General features: G+C 43.4%; 1 protein-coding gene across 5 annotated transcripts in view; it reads left to right on the forward strand.

Moving 5' to 3' along the window:
- Nucleotides 1-16,856, forward strand: part of ABCC3 (ATP binding cassette subfamily C member 3) — a 53,723-nt gene extending 36,867 nt beyond the window's left edge. For 4 of the 5 annotated variants that reach the window (XM_040081769.2, XM_040081772.2, XM_040081773.2 and 1 more), the window contains 17 exons: nucleotides 893-959; nucleotides 1,989-2,115; nucleotides 2,435-2,611; nucleotides 3,459-3,626; nucleotides 4,337-4,520; nucleotides 5,441-5,546; nucleotides 6,184-6,337; nucleotides 7,810-8,017; nucleotides 8,796-9,106; nucleotides 9,828-10,027; nucleotides 10,126-10,252; nucleotides 11,199-11,300; nucleotides 12,193-12,339; nucleotides 13,259-13,417; nucleotides 13,784-13,950; nucleotides 14,911-15,105; nucleotides 15,665-16,856. In XM_040081769.2, the coding sequence (XP_039937703.1) occupies nucleotides 893-959; nucleotides 1,989-2,115; nucleotides 2,435-2,611; nucleotides 3,459-3,626; nucleotides 4,337-4,520; nucleotides 5,441-5,546; nucleotides 6,184-6,337; nucleotides 7,810-8,017; nucleotides 8,796-9,106; nucleotides 9,828-10,027; nucleotides 10,126-10,252; nucleotides 11,199-11,300; nucleotides 12,193-12,339; nucleotides 13,259-13,417; nucleotides 13,784-13,950; nucleotides 14,911-15,105; nucleotides 15,665-15,773 (2,708 nt within the window). In that variant the 3' untranslated portion in view covers nucleotides 15,774-16,856. Of the gene's footprint in view, nucleotides 1-892; nucleotides 960-1,972; nucleotides 2,116-2,434; nucleotides 2,612-3,458; nucleotides 3,627-4,336; nucleotides 4,521-5,440; nucleotides 5,547-6,183; nucleotides 6,338-7,809; nucleotides 8,018-8,795; nucleotides 9,107-9,827; nucleotides 10,028-10,125; nucleotides 10,253-11,198; nucleotides 11,301-12,192; nucleotides 12,340-13,258; nucleotides 13,418-13,783; nucleotides 13,951-14,910; nucleotides 15,106-15,664 lie in introns of those variants that run through there. The other variant, XR_005703519.1, reaches the window with a different exon arrangement.
- The last annotated feature ends 1,688 nt before the right edge of the window (nucleotides 16,857-18,544 follow it).

Here is an 18,544-nt window from a genome sequence, read left to right on the forward strand (position 1 = left end):
GTTATTTGTGTAAGATTTTTAAGTTATTTTTGTAATGGTTCAGTCCACTGTACCCCCCTGTGTTCTGTAATAGTTTTCCCCCTTATGAGTTGGTTATATAACCAGTCGTTATATGCCAGTCATTTCTCCCCTGCTCCTGTCCCTGTCAGTCCCCCCCTCTCTCTCCTCTTGGTCGCCCTGTCTGTCACTTCGAGACCCTTCCCTGGATTCTGGAAAGATCCAGGAGAGGCATTGAGTGGTAGGCTGGTGCCTGGGGAATCCCCTCCTCCTCTCTTGTGATTTGTTAATGGTTCAAAGGCTGACACCCATGTTACACCCCCGTGTTCCCTGGTTGGCTGACCTGTTGTCAGCCCTCCCCCATTTATAAGTGGCCGTCAGGCTTTGATCTCTGCTCTCTCTGGGCACCAATGGTCTGAGGTGGAGCTCCTTGCTGGACTCCCCTTAATAAACTACCTTCTACCCTGCCTAAAGAGAGATGACCCTTTTTCCGTCGCCGCTGTCGCAATTCCATCAGGTCCACTCGCCATTGTGGGGAACCAAGAACCCACCAGGAGGAGGTTACTCGCCCTGCCTGTAACCCCGATGATCCTCGCTGTGGCAGTGCAGAACTGAGCCAGCCTGCGCGCCTGCCAGGCGTGAGAGGACACTGCTATAGCAGGGCATCTTTTCAGCTCCCTAGATCTGTCAGGTCACAGTCTATAGCTGAAGCTGCAGTGTTATTTTCACTCTGAACAAGCCTGTCTTGTGACCCACAGGCATGAGCCTGTGCTTCCCATGCCAGCAGAAAAGGGAAGTACAGTGTGTGTAAATGAAGATCTCTGTCAGCTTGTTCTCACTTGTGCTGTAGTGAGTAACACATTCCCTGCCCCTCTGTTGTGTTTTTGCCACACAGGCAATGCCATCAGTGTAAGAAATGCGACATTCAGCTGGGGAAAGGAGCTTAAGCCAACGCTGAAAAAGTAAGATTTCTTTGTGCCGATGCCATACAATATCTACCTGGTCTCTGGCTCTTGGGAGGCCTTTTTGAATGGTGTCTGGTAAAAACCATGCATCACATGCCAGCATCTCTTCTGCCTTTAAAACGTAGAGCTTGTGCCTCCTGGTCTTTAGGCTTTATAGATGAGAGGACTGTAAGCCTTTAACTCCACAGCAACCAGCATAAAATAATTACCTATTGAAAGACAGGCTCCATAAATTCCTTAAATAGGCATTTTTTAACTGAAGCATTGGACAAATCAAATTGATCTGATGGATTTTTGACAGTTGAAATGGTTGTATTTGGACCTAGGTGTGCCAGCAGTAGTCTCTTCCTTGAAGAGGCTTGTGGCAGATTCAGCCCTGTAGCAGTGGAAAGGCCATCTCCAGACTATGACAGTGAATGTTTTGTGCATTTGCCTGTTTGAATGAACAGAAACAAAATTTGCCTGGAAGCATATATACCTTCTGTTATGCATCAGGATCTATGTAAACAGAAGTTTGTCTTGATTTCATTAGTGAAAAGCACTTTGGCATCAAAGACACTGTGTCCATCAGTCATTTTTGTATCAGTTCACCTTCAGGACTCTAAAGTAGTACCTTTAAGAACAAAGTGGGGAAAACAGTAAAAGAGATATATTCACTCACTACTTTGGTCCAACTGCTTTCGGTTTTAAAATTAAACCTCAAAATACTTCTGGAAGATTGTCTGCTTTCAAAATGCTTATTAACCCAATTTGACTTGCTGATGGATTGATACAACACAGCAAAGAGTCTTAGAAGGCTTGTTAACAATCATACTGCTTTAACAACCAGCAAGATAAATTATGCTGGGTTTTTGTTTGCTCCTCAAGTTCTGGTTCCAGCTGATTGTATGCAAGAAAGCGAGGAGAAAACCAGCGACCGAGCTTTGCTTACTGTATCCAGTCAGGCTGTGACTGTGTACTTCAGCTCAGCCCTGATGTCTTTAGTAAACTAATGTTTAATTAATTTCCAGCCTGTTTCCTCCACAGTATAAATATGTTGATCCCCAGTGGTTCTTTGGTTGCTGTTGTTGGCCATGTTGGCTGTGGAAAGTCTTCTCTGATGTCTGCTCTCCTGGGCGAGATGGAAAAGCTGGAAGGAGAAGTGGCTGTGAAGGTTGGTGTTCTTTATGAAACCATTTAATAATGGTAGGGAAATGTGTTGTTATGCCTGCCCCTGATTATAATGCACCTCAGACTCCAGAGGGAATTCTGGTTGCTCCTCTGGCAGCTTGCCTGCATGTTTGAGTTTGCCCACTTTTATATGAAATTACTTTCCTGATTTGATCAACAGTACATGAGCAGTTAGGACACATATACATATAATGTGAATGTATAGGAACTAGGAGCTATATAGGTGCTGAAGATCATTCACTCAGAGGATTAATTCCTGCTTGTTACAAGTCTGAGGTTTTCTCTCTCTCTCCCTTTTCTAGGGCTCTGTTGCTTATGTGCCTCAACAAGCCTGGATCCAGAATGCCACACTGAAAGATAACATTTTGTTTGGCCAAGCTCCTAATGAGGAAAAATACCAAAATACCCTGGAGGCCTGTGCTTTAAAAACTGACCTGGAGGTGCTGCCAGGAGGAGATCAAACTGAGATAGGCGAGAAGGTAATGTTTTAAGGTACATTTTTTTTTTCCCCCCAAGTCAGACCTGCCTGGTGATTCCTGCTCTAGCTAAAGAGAGAATACTGTAAAGTCAGCACTTGATTTGATTTGACCTTCACAGTGGCATCCCTGGTACAATCAGCACCAAAACATGCAGGGCAGTTTTCCAGAAAGCAGTTGACTTGAACTTTTTCTTAACTTTAGGCTTATGTGTGTTTTGTGATGCAGAATTATACGTCCAGCCCTGGAAGCTCAGAGTACCCTCTATTTGTCATGAATTGTAAAAGTGCATCTGTCCAGAATCACTGAAGGCCTTCCTTTTTCTGTAGGGATAAAAAAGAAGGGAACATGGTTGTACTTCAAGTGAAAAAAAAAAAATTTGATCATCCCTGAACACATTACAGTGAGAGACATTTACATCTGTGTTTACCAACAAAGATATTCTATTTTCACAGGCCACTAAGTCTGAGCTAGATTTCATGAAATGGCACGGAGATGGGGATTTGTGTGTAAAATGAAAGATGTGGACGATATTCCAGGTGCCACAGCCATGCTTTGAAATTTGCATTTTACATCCTGGTTGACAGTTTCGCTTTTTATAGTTTTGTGTTTTAACAGCTCCCTTTAGGAGCCTATTAAAAAGAGACTCCATCTCCAGTTTGCTGGGTGAGTGGAAAATTTGGCAGTGAACAGGCAGATTAGAGGCGTTCTGTGCCTGTCTCTGGGTAGGTTATTCTCTTCAGTGTCTCGTGGTTCAATTTAGTACTTCAGTGTTGGGCTGGATGAGAATCATGAGAAGCCAGAGTTTCTGTGTGACACAAAAATTTTGTTCTCTCCTGTCTCCCTCCAGGGCATCAACCTGTCAGGGGGGCAGCGGCAGCGTGTGAGCCTGGCCCGTGCTGTGTACAGCAGCTCAGATATTTTCCTGCTGGACGATCCCCTATCTGCCGTGGACTCACATGTGGCCAAGCACATCTTTGACAAAGTCATTGGCCCGGATGGGGTCCTGAAGGGAAAAGTAAGCTGGGGTTTAGATCCTCTTAAAAACACACACAAACTCGGGAACATGGAAGCTGTTTCACCACCCAGGCCTGAGTGCCAGCTCATTCCTGAATTTCTGTGTGTAGCTGGCAATGTGGGTACCTTTCCTCACAGCCCAGGTGAAACACTCTTCATGCATGCCCAGGAATGCTGTGGTCTGGTGAGAACATGTAGAGGCAGAAATCTGTCCTGTCTTTTAAAATCCCTCCTGTATGAGATCTCCAGAAAACAAGGTGTGTGCTGGAACATGGTGGTGTTGTTCCTCAGAGGCAGCGCAACTAGAAAGCTGCAGCAAATAACAGATACTACAGAGGACTTTAGCAACAATAACCCAGACTGCATTGGCTTTGTTGCACCTTCCACTCCTGCTACCATCTTCTCAGATCATCTCAGAGCTCAAAAGAGAAGGGCTGCAAAGAAAATCAGCATAAGGGAAGGAGGGAATGATAATTCAGTGTGTTTACTTTCATCTCTGTTTTTGTCAGCAATAGGAGCAAAGTGAGTTTATGTACATAATTCCAAGCTGATTTACCTAATGTGGACAGTGTTATTTCACTGGGCATTTCACCTTGACACACTAATTCATTCCTTGTCCCAAAAATGTGGTAGTATTTGGCTTACTGAGTACTGCCAGTCCCCACAGTGCAAATGAGGGATATGTGTTTTTTTTAATTTTTCCCTATCCAGACCCGAATCCTGGTGACCCATGGCATTAGTTTCCTACCTCAGGTAGACCATATAATTGTCCTGGTAGATGGCAAAATCTCTGAAATGGGATCTTACCAAGAGCTTCTGAAACAAAACAAGGCATTTGCAGAATTCCTCCGGAATTATGCGCTGGATGAAGACATTGAAGAGGATGAACCAACAAGTACAGTATTGTTTTTTCTTCAAACATGTCTTTTTCTGTCAAAAGGATTACAGATATTTTCTCTGTGAAGTGTCCACTGGTTCTTCATGGCAACCTGGCATTTGCCTTTCTGTACTACCATGTAAATTATTGTCTGTGGCCAGGTCTAAGAATATTGCTAAGAAACCTTTTCACAAATTTCTTTCAAAATTTCATGTGGTTTGTTCTAGAAGAAAGCAGTTCATGTCTTCAAAATTATTTTAAACTTCAGAATTTATTTTACAATTAGAAAGGTCAAACTCAACAGGAAGACACAGTAGCCAAGAACAAACAGGGCTTGCTATTAAAGGGGCTACCCAGAGTCTGTATGCTTTCCTTTTATATGTGGTTGGTGTATTTTTCATGTAGCAAAGTTCAAATTACATTTTAATCTTGGGTTGCTTTTCAGCTTGGTTTGATTCTGACAAAATGATGCAAGATAAAAGCATTCTGGTGGATGTTTCCTCTGTGTGGTGGTGTTCTCACATTCTGTTAATACAGCACTGCTGCTCTCCAGCCAGGCAGAAGAACATGCACAGCACCTTCCAGCCATAGCAGAGGCTTGGAGGACTCCTGGTTCGACTCCCCCAGCCCAGGATCATGCCTAGAATGTGCCCTATAAGTGAATTAAGCAAGAATCAACTGTAACACTATTATCTGGCATTCTAATGGGTTAAAGCAATATAAATGCATTTGGTAGCCAACTTACTCACAAGATCTTCGCAATTTTGTTAGGAGAAGTGATGCACAGAAGGGATATAAGTAAAGCTAGGGGGGAGCATATGCACTATGATTTTCCTGCGGGGGTTGTTTTTCGTGGATCATCCTTTGTATAGACACCTTTCTCTTTGCTCTCTGTGCTTTTCTGTGGCAGAAAACTGAGGTATGATCTTGTCTTGCAGTACTGGAGGAGGAAGAAGTGCTACTGGCTGAAGACACACTGAGCATCCACACAGACCTGGCTGATAATGAGCCAGTGACAAATGAGGTCCGCAAACAGTTTCTTAGGTAAACACAAGGTCCTTGCCTTTCTTGTCTGTGTTTAGGGTAAAAAACATCTTTCAGATGTCAATCACATGCTGCTTCTCCATCTGGGCTTTAGTTTCCTCAATTTCCTCTCATAAATAAATTGGTTTAATATCCTTTTAAAAATAAATGTGAACACACAAAGAAGCTCAGACATCTATTTCTTCAGTCTCCTGGTTCTCAGGTCAAACCACTGTGTGTATTTATCCACACAACAGTGAACTTCTGTCAGATGTGTGATAAATAAACTCCTTGCATTGCATCTTTCCATTGGGAGCCTTGGAAATCTTTGAGGGTTTTTATAATCATGCCCACAGCTGCTGTCCAGCTACTGCTGATAGGAGGACAGTGAAGCTCAGGGTTTAGTTTGAAATGTCTGCTTTGCCATGAGGCCTCTAAAGGCCTTTCCCAAAGAGCTCAGGCTCTGCCACAGCCTTTCTTAAATCCTGTATTTCTGGCATCCCTGAACATGCGAAGAGGTGGTAGAAGCACCCATAGCTGTGAGTGAGGCTGGCATGGGAACTTAGTGGAAGAGCTGTAAATAAATCCAATTCACGACATCCCAGCCTTGCCTTAGCACTGCCACAATATGCCCTTTTCCTCCTAATGTTTTAACTAGGCAACTTAGTGTAGTGTCTTCTGAGGGAGGAGAATGTCCCAGTAAAATGTCAACAAAACGAAGAATCTGTGAGAAGAAGCCAGCAGAGCCTCCTCTTCCAAGAAAAAATGCTAACGAGAAACTCATTCAGGCTGAAACCACTGAAACAGGCACGGTATGGTTTGATTTCCCCCTTCCCCTTTTCTACCTTTTTTTTTTTTTCCTTTGAAAAAGAAAATCCCCTTTATTTTAACATTTGTTCCAGTTCTATTAAATGTGTTGTATAAATGAGAACTGCAGGCTTTAGGCATTAATCTGGTGGCCCACTGATCATTCAGATTAGGGATTTTGGCAGAGATTTTGGCACCTAGCTTGCCCTGTATTCTTAGGAGAAAAAAAACCCCAAAAAACAAAACAAACAAACAAAACAAAACAAAAAAAAATACAAACCAAACAAACCAAACAAAAAAAACCCCACAACAAGGTGGGGGGAGGAATATCTTCCAGCTCCCTCCACAGTCAACCGATACTGCAGAGCCCTGCACTCCATCAGCCTCCCTTTGCCTCATAGAGCTTTCAGCACTGTTAGTTTTTAAACTGTTTGGCTGCTGCTGAGTTCAGCTGCAGCACTGGGTTACATGAACCAGCTGCCTCTGGGTGCCCATATTGCTGTTCTGCCTAAATACCTGTCAACCCAACTACAGAGCACTTTGTGCTTGTAGGTACAAAGGGGCTGTATTCTTCCTGAGTAGGGCCAGGGAGAGAAGTGGGAACGAGAAAAAAGAGAAGATGGGAACACAAAAGTAAAAGAAAGGAACAGAAAAGAGCAGCAGATGGAAGAAGAGCGGGGAGGTTTGATTAAAAAAAAGCTCCTTCCCTCCACTTCAGAAGGCTCAGTTTAGTCTGATGTACATGGTCCGTGGTACAGACCAACTTTTTCTGTGGATTATTTTAGCCTTCAAAGTCCCTAATCAACAACACTTGTTATTTTAATTATCACTTCCTATGCTTTTTCTAAGGACTGAGTTTTGTCCCGAGTCTCTGTCTCTTTGCTTCTCTGCCTTTTTGCACTACCTTAGAGACACCACCTTTACTTATTGCCATAAGTATCATCTGTTTATGTTCTTGTTGGGGTGCATTAGCATTTGGTGCCTCATTTAAGTTGCTGTGAAGACACAGAGTGGAGGCATGTTCAACACTTTGCCTTAAATAGGTCATTTAAAGTATTCAGTAGCAACTCCTGACAAGTTGCTTCTGCCTGAAAATCTTGGTTCCTATTCTTATTACCCATCTTTTGTTGCTATTTGATCTGGCTTTTTTCTTTCCTGTTTTTTCCTCCCCCCTCTGGCATAGTCTTAAAAACTAAAACCCCACAAAAGTAATGAAATACAGATCTTCAACATAGAGGAGAAGAGTATGTCAGAGAGGTTTCTGGCTTGTTTTGAAAGCTGTCACCCTGACAGGCAGCTCAGGTAGAGGAACCTTTCTATGTGGTGTTTAGGAGTTTGGGCAGTTTTGAGTTAGGCTGGTGTCAGAGTGTGTTATTGTCAGCAGCTCCTCTCACAAAGAATTTTTCTATCTTGTAATTCTCTCTAAACTCCTTCTTGTATGGGTTGTGCAAACCAGCTTTAGTGTGTGATTTTGCAGGTAAAGCTAACAGTGTTCTGGCAGTACATGAAGGCTGTCAGCCCTGTTATTTCTCTGGTGATCTGTTTCCTGTATTGCTGTCAAAATGCTGCTGCCATCGGGGCCAACGTGTGGCTCAGTGACTGGACCAACGAGCCTGTAGTAAATGGGACTCAGCAGAACACAGCCATGAGAATCGGGGTCTACGCTGGCCTGGGCCTCTTGCAAGGTGAGGCCAAGTAAAATCATCATGCCCCAATGTTCAGGAATGAGGTATTCGGTCAGAAAGCTGTGGCACTGGTTGCTAGTGGTCCAAAAGGATGGTAGGTTTAGATTACATATTATGAAAAAAAATTTACTCTGCTGGAGATGAGGCCCTGGAACAGGGGTGCCCAGAGAAGCTGTGGCTGCCCCATTTCTGGAAGTGTCCAAGGCCAAGTTGGATGGACCACTGAGCAACGTGGGATAGTGGCGATGGGGTTTGAATTGGGTGATCTTAAAGGCCCCTTCCAACGCAAACTATTTTGTGATACTGTGATTCTATGAAAATTGCCCCCCAACTTCTATCCTAAGCAAGGGACTTATGTAACCTAGAGAGAGCTACACAGTCTGAGCTCAGCCCAACACTTTTAATTCTGTTGTGAAGCCCTGGAGGGGGGCGTTGAACAGGTGATGTGGAAGCTTGAGAGAGGAAAATTGGAAAGGAAATGTGAAAACTTCAGTGCAGAAGGGGATGAAGGGTTGGAGTGAAGTTGTAGCATTAGGGACTTCATGAAGGCTTGTGGAAAACAGCAAGAAGATGATTGTGTGTCTGTTTTCCGTGGACAGGATGGTGAATGCTGTGGATGTTGCTGTGCCTTAGGCAGCAGTGGATGCAATGCTGATGTGCGTAGGAAGTGAGGGTGGGCAGGGAATAAAGTGAAGTAAAACAAGCTTGGAGCACAACAGGGGTCAGGGAATTGTGAATTGTGGATATCACAGGATAACACCTGCTCCTCACCTGCCAGGGCTCATAGTGCTGATCTCCTCCTTCACCCTGGCCATGGGGGGCATCAATGCTGCCCGGACTCTCCATGCTGCGCTGCTGGAAAACAAATTCCGCACCCCACAATCCTTCTACGATACCACCCCGACCGGGCGAATCATCAACCGCTTCTCCAAGGACATCTACGTCATTGATGAGGTCATCCCACCCACTGTCTTCATGTTCCTGGGGACATTCTTCACTTCCTTGTCCACCATGATTGTCATCATAGCAAGCACCCCACTCTTTGCTGTGGTTATAGTCCCATTGGCAATTCTCTACTTCTTTGTTCAGGTAACTGGAAAAATGTGTGATAACTATTGCAATAATTCCATTCCTTTTCTTTTTAGGAAAAACAGCATTGATTTGGGGGAAAAATGGAAATACCTGAAGTAGCTGTGTGTTTATATAAACAAAAAATTACTTATCAGAAAAAGAAACTTCCTGCAAGATGTGGCCATGAAATAGATGGACAGGCAAAAACTTTTTTATAAACTTATTCATAAAAAAAAGCCTACTGCTAGAGGCAGCACAGCAGTGCATGTCAATATATTAAAATGTGGATACATTTGACATACTGATAAGTTTTCAAGGTAGTGAGGAATTAAAATGTTGAAAATAGAAAGCATCAATTTTATTGATTTCTGAGCAATAATCAAGCTTATTTTACAGACTGTAAATAGAGACCTGGTAATGGAGGTGCAGATGCACAATTTGTTTTCTTGGAAAATGAGGCTCCTACAAATAGATTCATTCTGCTAGATTACATTAACTAAATTTAAAGGGACATAGATAAATTCAGCTTTCAGTCTATAGAAATTGCAGTTACCAATACTCTTATGGAATGATGTAAAGGTAACGTTCTTGATACTCTTCTTAATTATAGACAGTATTTCAGAGGGTTGGAGTGCATTAATAAGTCTCCTTTAAATCCTTAACCTAAGAAATTCTTCACTGTTAATTTAAAAAGTGAAAGTATTTCATGAACCTTTCAATTTCATATGAAAAATGGCAGCGATTCTACGTTGCAACCTCCCGCCAGCTGAAGCGCCTGGAGTCTGTGAGCAGATCCCCCATCTACTCCCACTTCTCAGAGACTCTGTCAGGAGCCAGTGTCATCAGAGCCTACAGGAGAGTGAAGGCCTTTGTGGACATCAGTGATCTGAAGGTAGATGAAAATCAGAAAAGTTATTATCCTGGCATAGTGTCAAACAGGTAAAACATAATTTCTCATTTCCACTTAGATAACCCTGTTTGCAAAATTGGTCCCAGGCAACTTTTTCCCACTCTGCTTACACCTGCATTTTTCCCAGGTGGCTGGGCATACGAGTTGAGTTTGTGGGGAACTGCATTGTCCTTTTTGCTGCCGTTTTTGCTGTGATTGGTAGGAACAGCCTGAATGCTGGCCTGGTGGGACTGTCAGTGTCCTATGCATTGCAGGTATGTGTTACAGTTTTATTGGGAGGGTTTACATTTTTGTAGATGATGTGGATATATTAGCAATAATCTAAGTGCTTGCTAAAGCTGGAGTTAATAAGGAAATAATTAAAAGGAGTAATGGGATGTTTGGAAAACAGAGATTCACAGCGAGTGCTGAAATCATCAGCAAGCTTACATGAAGGAGGATCTCAGGGCACTTCAGGAGCTTCAAGGCTGTGCTGCACCCCAGTACCCTCAGGGGTGGCACATGGGAGACCCAGGAAGTGTCACAGCATCAAGAACAGACCATTTGAGCAGTATGGGCTTAACGTGTTGTGCATCAATCCTACTCTGCAGCACACTGGTGTGTCTAGGTAATTACAAGCAGATCAGTAGGATTTATAATTAGACAAGGCAAACTGTACTGACCCAGGCTGTGGAGAATTTAGCAGATTTAATGGCCTCACTCTTGCCAGAAGCATTTTAGATACCATCAGTGTGCAAAGTTGCTGTTAGCAGTTTTCCAGTGAAACACATGATTTGGGGAATGACTCCCATCCAACTTTTTTTGAGAGGGCCAAGTGTTTAATCATCAAGAAGCATCATCATATGCTTCTTCAAGTAAGCACTTGATATTCTGTATATTTCTTGTCCCGATAACTGCATTAACTTTAAGGCAACTTAAAGTGTATCTCATTTGTGATATTAATGTGAATCCATGTCTTAATAACAGTGTCTGCTGTTGTTGGGGTTTTTGGGGGTTAGTTTTTTCTGTAGCTTTTTTGGGGGGGGAGGGGGTGGTTTTGTTCTTGTTGGGTTTTTGTTTGGTTGGGGGGGTGTTTTTAAGGAGGTTGTTTTGGTTTTGTTTGAGGGGGTTGGTTTGTTTTGAAGTTTTGTTTTGGTTGTGTGTTTTTTATTAAATGTGGTGTTCCTCTGTGGGTGATACTTTGTTCCTTTTCTCCCCAAGGTGACCTTGTCTCTGAATTGGATGGTCCGAATGACTTCTGAACTTGAAACCAATATTGTAGCCGTGGAAAGAATAAAAGAGTATTCAGAAACTGAAACAGAGGTTAGCTACCACGACTCAGCAACAAGCTGAATATTTTAATGCACACATTTACATGGTCTTTCTTGAGGCTCTTGAGAGATGCTTCCTACTCTGAGAGTTATCATTTAACCTGAACAAATGTCGTGCTCTGAACTGTGATTTTTGCTATCGCGGCTCCAAATTGTTACTGCTGTCATGCGGCCTGTGCTTAGCATCTCATTTTCTGCTGCTGTGAGTGGCTATAGCACAGGAGATGGGTTTCACATCAGAATATTGGTCCCTTTCTGTTTGAAGTGTTTGATGCACAGTCTCACCTGCGTGGCTGGTGCCATGGTCCTGCTCATGAGCAGAGTTGCAGAATATTTATCAGGCCTTACATATATTTTCAATAGTACTTCTATTTAATCAGCCTCACCTCCCATGAGAGAACATTTCTAGGAACACTGTACTGCTGATCCAGGAAATCATCCAACTGCCTGCCTTTGCTGCCAAAGACTTTTGAAGGTGGCTGATGGAGCTGTGCCAGGAAAGCTGGTCTCTGGACATACTAGTTTGTTAGTTCTGTGTACATACTAAGAATTAGGAAATGGAGGAGAGCTGCAGTAAATGGTTCTGGAGATCAAATATTTTACCTGGAAGGAAAAAGTTGGCTAGACGAGATGTATGATGTATCATATATGTTATAAATCAGAACTTGAGCTGGCAGAAAACTGTCAGTGTTCTTTTAAAGTTCATGGGAAAATACTCATATCCATTGAGGATTCATCCCTCTGTGGTCAAAGTTTTTTTCCCCTTTATTATAAAATTATTTGATCATGGAGGTTTCATCTATCAGATAAAATGCTTTTATCTGAGTTTGAATTATTTTTTTCTCAAGCCTGTGTGAGGCATTTCTGACTTCTGTTTTTCTCAGGCTCCCTGGATCATTGAGGGCAAGAGTCCCCCAGAAAACTGGCCATCCAAGGGAGAGCTGGAGTTTGTGAATTATTCAGTGCGGTACAGGAAGGGCCTGGATCTGGTGCTGAAGGGTATAAATCTCCAAGTGCACGGTGGGGAAAAGGTAAGTTACTAGCTGAATGTCTGCTAGAACTTTGCTCTGAGCCTCCAGTGACAACTGTGGAGTAGAGGAGAGGGTCTAGTGGAACAGATGTCAATGCAGGAGCCTATGCAGGAGCCAGCAGTGACGTCTGTGCTGTCCGTGTGCCAGCATCCTCCTGGATGGAAAGCAGTAGAGTGAATTGCATGGGACTTTCTGAACTTTCCAGTTAATTTGGCAACAGGCTCCATACGCCATGTTGGAAGCACCAGTGCAAGTGACAAAAATTCAGTGACAAGAATGCTTTTCTGAAGCAGTGTAGATGGGAGAAGGAATTCCAGCTTCTTCTGCTCTTTGACTGCCCCTGTGAAATTTTTGGCATGGAAGGAAATTACATTCCTTGTTTCGTTAATCAGGAAATTGTCTTCGTTCCGGGAGATTAATTTCTTCATGCTTTGATGGAAAGTTCTGAGGTTTGCCTGCTGGAGGCAGAATAATTAGCATGGGAAAGTCCTTTCCTGAACAGTCTGTTGCTAAAAAATAGAATTGCCTTTATTCTAAGCAGACAGGATGACAGCATCCTTCTGGCATGGAGATACACATGCTTACCATGAAGTAGGAATTGCCCTTAGAGAGCCTTCATTTCTTGTCCTTGAGTGCCTGGACCTACCATGGGTATTCCAGTAGGATGGCTCTAGGCCTGTGTTATTCATTATATTTATGACATGTATTATTTATATGGAATATCATTCCAATTACAGGAATGGCAATAAGTACATTACAGTGTACCCAGGGTTTCTAGGGAAGGATGGGACATTCTTTATTAGATTCAGATTTTCAGTCAAACCTCTTAGAGGAATCTCGGAGGGTTCTTTGTGAGTTTTTTGTTGGGTGTTGTTTTCTTAACTATGTGCTTTGTTGTTAAACTTGCAATTTGTTGTAGATTGGAATTGTTGGCAGAACCGGAGCAGGGAAGTCCTCCATGACACTCTGCCTCTTTAGGATCCTGGAAGCTGTAAAAGGGGAAATTAAAATTGATGGTGTGAAAATTTCAGAAATTGGTCTCCATGACCTTCGATCAAGGCTAACAATTATTCCTCAGGTACTGTTTCTGTGTGTTGCAATGAAGGAACATTTTCTAGCAGCTTAACAAACCGTAGATAATGGTTTATCCAAAGAGGAAAATGTTTTGTTACACTCAGGAAATTGTTTCAGAAAAACAAGCTATTTATACTTTAACTGGTCCCATCCTGCCACCTTATTATAAGCTGGGTGATAAAACAGGGTTTAGGATAAACCATCTTTAGAGCTGAAAGTTGAGTTTGTATAATGTAATGTATTTTCAGAGAGGATGGGATTGGGAGGTGGCCTACTTGCAATGCAATGGACACCTCGAAGCAGCAGCCCATAGTATCTATACTTAAAACAGCTAAAGCACTTGTCTAATGAAAACTGGTTTTATATCCAGGATCCTGTTCTCTTTTCTGGAACACTGAGGATGAACCTGGATCCATTTAATAAGTATACAGATGAAGAAATATGGAAAGCACTTGAACTGTCTCATTTGAAAAGATTCGTCAGCAGTCAGCCATCCATGCTGGACTATGAGTGCTCAGAGGGTGGAGAGAATCTTAGGTAAGGAATACTTGGACTAGAACAGAAACTGAGCTGCCATTCAGCTGTGACAGTGGGTGACACCTGAGCTCAGGCTGACACTGGTCTATCATATCTGAAATGATTCAACCACCTATTTCTGTTCCAAGAAAGCCACCGATGTTCAAACATTTGCCTTCTCTTCTGCCTCTGCCACAAATGATCTGATTTGTCTCCCAAACACAAATCCTGTCTTGTCAGAAAGAAGTTTTAGGATGACAGGTTATTAGGGACAGGCAGTCCTTTAAACACATTTTGGTAGGAAGGGAAATGCCACAATAACATTACTGCTGTATTGAGTAACAGTTCTCTGCCTGATACTTAAGCAATATTTATTTTCCATTACTGTTTGGAAGGCCCATGAAGACATGACTGGGGATTATAAAATGACATGTTTTGATATGCTTCATTGGCTTCTGAGGCCGTGGTGTCACTAGATGGTGTGTGATCAATGTTTGGCTCCTTCCTTATCCTGTAGACACTCAGAGACTGAATCTGGGCTATGTTTGTGGCAAGGGAGGAAGTCTGGGTTGCTCAGATATATGTATATATTTTATTTTTTATGGTAGAAAGGAATTGCAACCTCATAACATTTTCTTATCCTTTTTATTTATTTTTTTTTTGTCCTGAGTTTACATATGCTCAGTGTTACCAGAACTGTGAGTGTTTCTGAAAGCCTGGGCAGAAATGTTTTCATTAGCTACCCTGGCTTTTGTCACAGTGATAAAAGGCGCATTTGGTAGCTCTGCCAGGCAGTAAGTGATTGTATCACCATTAGTGTTAGCATGCTGCAGCCTGCACGTGTGAGCTATGGGGCTGAAAAACCAGGCAGTTTGCAAAATATTTCAGGGTTTTTGGGTAACCCAATGAGTGGCCTGCTGAGCATGAGTGGCTGTGAGCAGTGGGGAGCTGGGAGCAGTGAAAAGCTGTCTGTGTTTGCAGCGTTGGCCAGAGGCAGCTTGTGTGCCTGGCCAGAGCTCTCTTGCGCAAAACCAGGATCCTGATCCTGGATGAAGCCACAGCCGCCATCGACCTGGAGACAGATGACCTCATCCAGATGACCATTCGGACACAGTTTGTGGACTGCACAGTATTGACCATTGCGCACAGGCTGAACACAATCATGGATTACACCAGGTAAAGTCTCTGAGTAGTGCATGGCAGGCTCATGGGTTTGCTGGGGATGTGAAGCAGCACTTGGAGGGGTCTGGTTTGTCTCTAGACAACACTGGTTCTCTTGTCCAGCAGTGTGTAAGCAATCGTGTGGTACATAATCCCAGAATTTCCAGCCCTAACTTTGCCTCTGTATAGAAAACAAGGTTCTATATTCAGAAACCAGAGCTGTGCAGTGGCCCAGGGTCACTCCTGGCAGTGTCTGTAAGCTTATGGAGCCTTGTTAAACCAGCATGAGCTTTTATCTCCTTGGCTTTCTGGAACTATCGTTTCAATTCCAAATGCTTTTTTCCCCCTCTTCTTGCCCCTAAGAAAGTGACTGCCCTGTAACTTTTGTAATCAAGCAGCAGCTCAGGGAGAGTGTTTATCATCGGTTGTGTTCTAACATGTGAAAATATTTGAGGAAAACAAAAGCAAGGCAAAGATTGGAGAAGTTTGCTTTGTGACACAAACAGGTACCACATTCCTTTTGAGGAATTTTCTGACACATCCTTCCCCCCACACCATTTTTTGTTTTGAACAGGGTTCTTGTTCTAGACAACGGGACCGTAGCTGAATTTGACACACCTGCAAACCTTATAGCAGCAAAGGGTATTTTCCACAGTATGGCCAGAGATGCTGGACTTGCATGAAGAGAAGATCCCTTGGGTTTTGGTTTAGTGTCTTTTTAATATTACTTACTTGCCACAAAAGTGACTTGTGAATGTACTGTAATTTACAAAACAGTTTTTGTAGTAGACTCAACTTGTGATATGTGAAGGAAGTATTTTACAATTATAAGGACCAGGAAGTGCATTTTTAATTTTTAAATATTTTCTATATACATAAAGTATTTTATTACTTGCTTTTTTCCCAAAGAATGAGAAATAATATGCCAAAAAAAATATGTACCACAGCGCAATTATGTACTGCATTCAGGTTTGTAATTAATAAATTATATTAATGGTACAAAATACACCTGATTTGTGTGTTTTCTGCATAAGGATTCATAGGTATCAAAGTGAAAAGACAGGCCCAGTTAAACTGTGACTCAGCTGAGTAACAGTGAAATGCTGTGTAATCTCTGAGTGGTTCCAACCTGTTCCCTTCAATATTTCCCCCAGGACAAACGAGTTCTGGGACCTTTGGGATCCCTGTCCAGGGCAACTTCAGCATTATAAAATTCCTTTTCAGCCTAAGAAGCACATGTATTTAAAGCTAAACCTACAAATGGCTTCATATAAAACATTAACTACATAGGTTTTTTTCCAATTCAGTAGACCCCGCAGGGACACGATTGGACCAGAAGTATCAGAATTTTGCTGTATGCCTGTTGGGGAGTGTCCTAGGGTAACTTTATGATGCCTGTATCCCCAATCGTCTGTTCTGTTTGTGCTGTACATTGAGTCCTGTGCCTTTAAGACTGGTTCTAAGAGCAAGGAGAAGCGTGGAGTTTGTTTTGAGAAAACTGCCCGACTCCTCCACATTCTTCTGCGGACAGCGTGTTCGGCGGAGGCTTGGAGAGACTGCAGGACAGAGATCTTTTTTTTTGCTTTTAGTTAGTTTCAGCTAGCTAGGGCAGAGAAGTTCCCTGGACTGTTTTTTTCTTTTTCTTGGAACTGCTTAAACCTGCTCTGGACTGAAAACCCAGGGGAGCACTGGGGGCTGCACCTGCGGCCCACCGGGGCCTGGACCTCGGCATTTTCCAGCAGCGCCGGAGGGACTGGGACTGAGGAGACGCTGAGAGAGAGAGCCGAGCTACACCCACGGCAAGGACTTTCTCAATTTGCCATCTCACTTCAGAAGGAGAGGTTTTATTGTTTCATACTATTCATTCTTTATACTTGTATGCACTTCATTTGTTTAGTAAAATAGTTTTTTCCACTTTTCTCCAAAGAGGGTTTTGGGTTTTTTTTCCGGACCGGTTGGAGGGAGGGGCCACGTGGGTTTGCTTCCTTGGAGGGATCCTATACAGGGGTTTTCTCGCAAATTTGTCCCAAACCAGGACATATTTCTCACTGGCGTCCAACGTGGGGCTCGAGACCGAGGGGTGGATCTAACCATGGACAGTATTTCTCAGGTTATCCATGACTGTGAGACGTGTGCTGCCATCAAGCAGGCCAAGCGGGTGAAGCCGCTATGGTATGGCGGGCGATGGTCCAAGTATAAGTATGGGGAGGCCTGGCAGATTGACTACATCACCCTTCCCCAAACCCGCCAAGGCAAGCGCTACGTGCTCACAATGGTAGAGGCCACCACAGGATGGCTGGAGACCTACCCTGTGCCCCACGCTACGGCCCGTAACACCATTCTAGGCCTTGAAGAACAAGTTCTTTGGAGGCATGGTACCCCCGAGAGAATTGAGTCAGACAATGGAACTCATTTCAAGAACAGCCTCATCAACAACTGGGCTAGGGAACATGGCATTGAGTGGGTGTACCATATCCCCTATCATGCACCAGCTTCAGGGAAAATAGAAAGATATAATGGACTGCTAAAAACCACCCTGAAAGCACTGGGTGGGGGATCATTCAAAAACTGGGAGCAGCATCTAGCAAAGGCCACCTGGTTAGTTAACACCCGAGGTTCCACCAACAGAGCAGGCCCTGCCCAATCTGAGTCCCTACATACAGTAGATGGAGAGAAAGTCCCAGTAGTACATGTAAGAGGTTTGTTAGGGAAGACAGTTTGGATCAATTCTGCTTCAAGTACAGAGGATCCCATCCGTGGGATTGTCTTTGCTCAGGGACCAGGCTGCACATGGTGGGTAATGCAGAAAGATGGAACCACACGATGTGTACCCCAGGGAGATTTGATTGTTGGGTGAGAACCGTGTGTAATTATCGCTGTGTGCTGAATGGTACTGCCACTGTATGTAGCTGTATATTGCATATTGTTTTTATATAGATGTATGTGTGTGTAGAGCTGGAATATATATTAGTTTTAGTAAATTGACGATATGGGGATACAAGGGGTGGAATGTCCTAGGGTAACTTTATGATGCCTGTATCCCCAATCGTCTGTTCTGTTTGTGCTGTACATTGAGTCCTGTGCCTTTAAGACTGGTTCTAAGAGCAAGGAGAAGCGCGGAGTTTGTTTTGAGAAAACTGCCCGACTCCTCCACATTCTTCTGCGGACAGCGTGTTCGGCGGAGGCTTGGAGAGACTGCAGGACAGAGATCTTTTTTTTTGCTTTTAGTTAGTTTCAGCTAGCTAGGGCAGAGAAGTTCCCTGGACTGTTTTTTTTCTTTTTCTTGGAACTGTTTAAACCTGCTCTGGACTGAAAACCCAGGGGAGCACTGGGGGCTGCACCTGCGGCCCACCGGGGCCTGGACCTTGGCATTTTCCAGCAGCGCCGGAGGGACTGGGACTGAGGAGACGCTGAGAGAGAGCCGAGCTACACCCACGGCAAGGACTTTCTCAAT

The sequence above is a fragment of the Hirundo rustica genome, chromosome 18 (genome assembly GCF_015227805.2).
Source record: "Hirundo rustica isolate bHirRus1 chromosome 18, bHirRus1.pri.v3, whole genome shotgun sequence".
NCBI lineage: Eukaryota > Metazoa > Chordata > Aves > Passeriformes > Hirundinidae > Hirundo > Hirundo rustica.